At 32.8% G+C, this 7,252-nt stretch overlaps 1 protein-coding gene across 4 annotated transcripts in view; it reads left to right on the top strand.

Moving 5' to 3' along the window:
- Positions 1 to 7,052, top strand: part of LOC143239172 (uncharacterized) — a 37,694-nt gene extending 30,642 nt beyond the window's left edge. For all 4 annotated transcript variants that reach the window (XM_076480030.1, XM_076480031.1, XM_076480032.1 and 1 more), the window contains exon 3: positions 573 to 7,052. In XM_076480030.1, coding sequence (XP_076336145.1) covers positions 573 to 2,009 — 1,437 coding nt within the window. In that variant the 3' untranslated portion in view covers positions 2,010 to 7,052. The remainder of the gene's footprint in view (positions 1 to 572) is intronic.
- The last annotated feature ends 200 nt before the right edge of the window (positions 7,053 to 7,252 follow it).

Here is a 7,252-nt window from a genome sequence, read left to right on the forward strand (position 1 = left end):
GATTAAAGAAGTCTTACTTACACAACAACTCAAGCCCAAAATAAACTAATACAAAGGAATACCTTTATTTATACCTATATTAATAAATATAAACAAACATCTAAGCACGCCCTCTACATTCCTACATTCAGTTACACAACCACCTTCAAACATGTGGTCAGCTATCAGTCAGTAACCTTTTTCTTTCTTTGTGTACTTAGCGATTAACTGAAGAAGGTTGAAACGTTTGCTTTTCTACGTAGTGCTTTCTCTACCCAAACCAGCTGTTTTTACATATATTGCATTTTGTTGTTTTTTAAAATTTCAACTGATGCTATCACAAATTTAAAATTTTAATTTCATTTGCACATACCATTGAATGTTAAAGCTGAAATCTTTCACTGAGCACTTTGTATGACTTCTGGATAGACTTTTATGCTAATCTTTCACAGATAGTTTAACTGCATTGTTTAATGTTTTGTCGTATTTGAGAGTGCAATAATTAATATACTATAGGATAGTGTGGTCTTCTTTACACTAAAAAGCTAGCTTATAATACATGTAGTATTATTGTTTTTTTTTTGTAATGATAGGTGTGGAACATTGATGATCGAGGAAATCATTTGAATGCTGGAAAAATTGAAGTGACTGAATCTGACTTAATATTGTACCAGCATGGGAAAGGCGTTATTCGCTGGCCTTTGCGTAGTTTGCGGAGATATGGATTCGATGCTGAACTGTTCTCTTTTGAATGTGGTCGACGGTGTCCCACTGGACCAGGAATTTATGCCTTTAAATGTCGACGGGCTGAGCTGCTATTCAATGTGTTACAAGAATCGATTCAGAACACTGGAAGTGGAAGTGTGGGTGGAAGTGTTGCAGGGACTCCAGCTGACCAAAATAATGTAACTGGTGTTGGAGTTTCTCTCTCAGCCAGCGGGAGCATTGCTAGTCACCTTGGTCACCATGGCTTAGATACTGCTGATTATCTTGAACCAATTAGGGATAATACTCCTACATCACTACCTACAGGAATAACATCCCCAAGGGCAGTTGGAGCCCCAGTAGATAACTGTTGTGTTTTAAGAAATGGAACCATTTCGTCTACAACAGGAAGTTCCTTGCAGTCTCGGGATACTGCTACGATACTAGGAAATGAGGCTGGAGTATCTAATCTGTGTAGTTTAAGTTCTAGCAGTAGGCTTGCTAACCTGCATTACATGAATGAGGAAATCTTTGCTCATGTGTCTCGCTCCACTGGTTCATTTTCAAGCCCAGTTGCACATAAGTATGTGAAGTCAATGGTAAATGAAGATAACTCCAATAAAGGTGTTAGACGCTCATTACTCCATGGGAAACACCCATATGTTAATGGTCATGTTCCACCTTGTGGCCATTTAACCTGTGGTTTTATACTTGCTAGTCATTGCCAGGCTCGGTGCCCTCCTGAAGGTAGTGTTATTTCATGTGTACATTGTGTTGATTTAAACACTAACTATACAAAATTAGATGAACTCATGAAACAAGAGCAGACTGCAAAACAACAAAAAGAACATTTCTATGTTAATATAAGCCCTGATGTATCAAATGGGTCAGTTATTGCAAAGTGTGGCCTGTTAAACAAGACAGCTTCAAGTAACTTATCCCAAAGTTACTGTCTTACTTCACCAGTGTCTCATCTAGCAACCAGTGCAACAGGTCACCTTTATGCTAATATTGGATCACCATCCTGTGAAGGACAAGAGGAAGAGACTTGTGTAGATGACAACACCAAAGGAGAATCTGATAGTCAAATGAACTATATTATCCTCGACCTAGATCGATGTAGTGATAAAACTAATGTTGTGACGTCTCCCTCATCACCACCTGCTTCCCCTATCACCTCTTCCTTGCAACAACCAGAAGGTTATGCAACAATTGACTTTGACAAAACAGCAGCCCTCTCCAACTCTGCTAATCCATCTATGGTCAATGATGACAGTGTCCGAAAAACACGGCACAATGGGATAATTCCTTCTTCTAGTCCATAGAAATATATATTTCAACTTACTGTCAGCCTAAATTACTGAAGATGTAGTAGAACAGTGATTTTTTTCTAACAAAAATTATATTCTGACATTAATAAATTTCTTACAACCAGCTGTAGGAAATATCAGAATATAACTTGTTTTTGAAAAAGTAAACAGAGTTATACCAAGTTTTTATTGATGCAGTTATTTCTCAAGTTTCAGATTTTGATGTGATAAGATGTGGGTTTTTTGTTATTATTACTGTATTTAGATGTTGACAAATTTTCTAATATATGCTTCAACTGCATTTCTTATTACAAATGTGTTGTAGAAGCTGTATATAAGCCATTCTTTCCAAGCTGATAAAAATCTCATTTTTCATAGCAAATCATTTGAAGTAGCCCCAATTATTATGAACTCTTGTTGTGTTTTACATGTTCATGTTGCCAAAGATATATTACGTGGTTTCAGTGTTGTTTCTTATTTTGTTTTCAGATGTTATTTTTCGGGATGTCAGTTGCTCTTTAAATCATTCAGTAGCATTTTTTTTCAAGTAACTGATGTGAAAGTGTAAGAGTTTACTCTTTTGTAGAAAATTGTATGACTCGTTAGTGAAGTAACGCACTGATAACTATACCAGAATTATATTTGAATCTCTTCATGCTGCACTGTTTATTGGTAAATGTTACGTAGTAACTACTAATCTGCTAAGGCTGTGTCATACACGTCATAAAAGGAAACAAAGAGAACCTGTAAGTTTTAATATGCAGATATATGAAATATTTATATATTAAAAGACATTTTATAGTGTGACAGAAACTTTACTTTGGTGTGGGTGTTTGGTGTTTCTTAATTATTTTATTCATTCATACTATTATCTTGGTTGATAGGATCTATAGGTTTATACTTGTGATGCATTAACCTTCAAGTATAGTTTGGTCTATTACAGGTCCTGGTGAAATACATCTAGTGAGATGGTGTATATTTAAAGTGTTGTTATAGTAGTATGTGATCTAGCCAAGGCTATATTTTGTTATAATAAGATCCATGGAGATGGTTTACATATTGTGTTATTGCAATAACCCACGATCCAGCTTAGTCTATATTCTGATAGACAAAATACATGGAAATGGTCTGCATTTTCAGTGTCATTGCAGTAATCCGTGATTCACACTAGGCTATACTCTTGTGTATTTAGTGTTCATGCATAGACATGAAGTAAGTTCATTGCCTTTAAATTAACCTGTGGTCCAAACAGTGCTGTATTTTGATGTATTAGATCTGTCAGATTGTATAAGTGTATGGTTTCTTTGAAGCATCCTATGATTCTGTAATGTAATTATGCTTAAGTTATTGTTTGGGTTTAACCATAGTATTCTTTTTGTCTTTGACAAAGTTGGTCATACTAGCGTCAGTTGAGCTTTTCTGCTGTAAAACGTCACATAGTCCGAACATATTCAGTCAGAATAAACTGCTTGGAATCTGAACTTTGCATTCGTGATGTAAGGGCTTTAACAATGAAGAAAGTTTGAAATATGTTTGTTCTTTCGCATCTATATATCTTTATTATGTGGTAAAAGAAGAAGGGGGAATTTCATATTTTTGGAATTACTAAAAGTACTGAACATTGGATGAATTGTGGTAACTGCAAGAGATGCCTTACTGTGTGCCCTGACCTGTAATTTAAAAGCCTCAATTCCCTTGCCAGTTACAACGAGTGGCTATTGATGAATTATTCACACAAGGCTAAATAAACTGATGTCAAGTGTTTTTTGTTTTTAACTTTATGATGATTAGCTATATCAAAGTAGTTTCATGTGTGTATACAACAGATATTTGATAACAAAATAATAGCTTACAAAAGGGATAAATTTTAGACCTGTTGAGCCAAATACATAATTTTGTAGTGTATATATTAAATGAAAAGGAATATTCAGTATACATATTATAGCCCTCAAATTTCCCATGATTTTACACATAGAATATCTGAACTCAACTTCCAAGCCTTATAGAAGGGTTTAATAAAATTGCCTAAGGATAAACATGGAAAACCATAAACATATTCCTTAGACATGCTTATACATCAATGGATATTCTCAGAGAATGTCTGCAGCAACCTTGGATAGTGTTAGTAAACATTCGATAAATCTTTTAAAATTTGACCAGACTGTAATGATACTGATTGATGTTCTCCTTTATATAATAAACTAGTTTTATAGTAATTCAACTGCTTGAATTTGTACAAAAATTCAGTGTACAGAAATATAGTTTTTGAAGTTTGCAATGTTCTTTGAATCACAGCATTAAAATATAGCAACTTTCATCAGTTTTGTGTTATCCTGAGTAAGTTGTAATGTATTTTTAAATTTAGTGTGTCTTGTGAAACACTTGATGGCTTGAAACTATTTGCTGTGTAGATCAAGTTCTGGTTAAACAGATACTTATTGTTAGGCCCTTTTTTCTACTTCTACAAAACCTGTTTGGTAAGAGTGCTGTTAGAATTTGATAAAATATTTATTCAGTGCTATCATATCCATATGCAAAATCAATGTTTTTTTATTTTGTCTTTTTTAAGAGATAACTTAAATTTCATATTATCCAAATGTGTTGTTTCAGGTGGGTTTGTGTCCCACAAAGTTAATATTTTTATCAGAGTTGAAAATATTATGAAAGAATTAAAAATGTGTTGCTTGACTGGTAAGTATTAAATTGACTGAGGAACTAATAGTGAAATACATCAAAGTTGAATTCCAAATCATTCTTCACTTAACTTTTCCTGCAAGCTTGTAAAATCTAAGTGTTGTCTTTGGTTAAATGTCATGTTTATAATCAGTATTTTGATATCAAGCATAAGGAGTCTTTTTTTGGAACATAAGACACTTAATTAATCAATGTGCATTTGGTCCTTCTGTAGCCTTGTCAGCATAACTCCATTGATCAGTGTGGATACAGCAGTATTTCCTTATATTTTTGCTGTATACTGTATGAAAATGGCCATAATTTAGTCAGTCTGCTTTCCTTTTCACAAAATTACTTTTTATTGGTTCCACAAATTTTTCAATCCAATAAGCATCAAAACTTTGGGTTAGTTATTTGGTAACTTATACTGCCAGCTCTTTGTCTCCTCTAAATAACTGTTAATCATACATTTCAGATGATTATTAGAACCTGGATCAATTGTACATTGACTACTGGGTATTGCATGCAAACCAAGGTGTGGTAGTGCTTCTGCTGTGAGGATGTTTTTCTCCTAGAGAGATCAAAAGACCCCCCCCATTATGTACACCATTAGTTTTTCTTGACTTACCTACTCGTGTTTAAACTCCTTTTGGGCACATCTCTGCACAAAAAGAAATTCCAGGCTTTCAAAACTGATCCGCTGTTGTATTTTTCAGTCTTTAGGACATACTTTGATTTTATTTATTACTACAACTTCTGTAATTCCTAGCATAGTTCAAACATTCTTTTATACTCTTGCATGAAGAATTAATTTCTCAGTTTGAACTTTTCCCTATAGATAGACCCTTTCCATGAAACCACTTTTAAACATTTTGTTGCTGATACAAACTTCAAGTATATCCTGTACTTCTGCATTTATTTCTGGAAATGTTTTTAAATGACTTGAAGTTCTTTGGATGATGTTATATGTTCATCTAGATCTTTCTGCTGTGTTTTTTTGTAACATATGAACTTTCAGTTTTGGACAGTTTAATACAACTATGGGAAAAACAATTGTATCTCTATGAAAGTGGAGTAACCCTTCTGCACATTTAGTGTTTACCCAGTAGTTGGTGTGCAATAAAATAGTGTTGCTATTGATAAAATGAATAATATGTTGCTGTTAACTACAAAACATTTATGCAATACAGGCAGAAACCATGTGCTGTCAAAAGTGTCTCACTGTTGTAGGATTTTGAACAATTTGTATAGTTTCATTAAGAGCTTGCTTACTGATTGCTTATAGCTTTTACAGTAAGTAAGAAACTTATGTAGAGATCTGTAACTTGTAATATATTTTTTTTTCCTTGTCCATGATGGATCTGACTAGTGACCAAGTACTGTATGCTGTAAGCTTTTCAACTATACCAAGAATGAAGTTAAATGTTAATACCCCTATAGTTGTATTTAGATCTTACTTGAATTTCACTATATGAAGAATAACCTTTGTTGTTTGTTAATAAATGTTTATAAAAACAAGATCATCAAAGTAAGAAATATCATCTGTTGTTGTTGTTGTTGCAATGAAACTTTTATTTATAATCATAACTAGTATTTTAACAAAATATTAACTAAAAACAGATGAGTGAATATATGTTCCAAACACATGCAATATTTTTCTCCTAGATATCAATTGTTAAACTGATCTTAAAAAAACAAAATTAAAATAGCTAACTTAAGCAGGTAGTATTAAACAAATGTTGAAATGTTTTGTAGTGAGGAATGAATTGGATTGCATGCTATTTGTGGTGGAACATTTGTTGTTAAACTGATTTACAGGTTTTCTTTCAGTAGAGAATGCATGACACTTTTCAAAGTACATATATATTGGTTCAGGTGGTAGGAAGATAAGTTATGAAGAATCATTTCTTTGTTAAATATCCCAATGCACATTTTTCTTATGATAATGTATCATCTGATATATATTTATTATAATATTTTAATGACTAATTTTGTGGTTGAGTTTTTTTTACTTTCTATGTAAAAACAAAACAAAAATCACTTATTCCACCTACGTTTTGAAGGCTATGATTGTTGCTAAGAGCAATATTATAACTCGTATAATTATATAGTATGTATTATAGAGTATAGTTTTATATAGAAAGTAATTTTTATGAAGTCCAAATTTACAGGTGCAGCAATGACTTTGACTGTAAATTTTGTTAGAGTTTTTGATTTCTTGATAGTTAAGTACATTCATTAGTTCAGTGTTTTGTTTAATATATTTATCTCTGATTCGTTCCTTTGATTGTTCACATAGTGATTTGAGTTATATCTCGATAACGTGTCAGTTTGTTACACTCTTGTGTTATTCATTTTGTTTATTAAATAAATTCGTGCTGCCAATATTGTGTTGTAATAGTTAATTCTGACCAAAAACCAGTACGGTTATCTAGGGATAGTATTAAATGCTATTCCGGTTACAGTATTTCCGTAGTCAGAAGTCAGCATTTCTAATAATAAATCGAAGAAGGAAGGAAAACAGTGCTTCTAACAATTAAAAAGAGAGCCAAAATTTGGCGGTTAAAAATCTCGAGTTTGCAAGA

This window comes from Tachypleus tridentatus, chromosome 13, assembly GCF_004210375.1.
Source record: "Tachypleus tridentatus isolate NWPU-2018 chromosome 13, ASM421037v1, whole genome shotgun sequence".
Taxonomy (NCBI): Eukaryota; Metazoa; Arthropoda; class Merostomata; order Xiphosura; family Limulidae; genus Tachypleus; species Tachypleus tridentatus.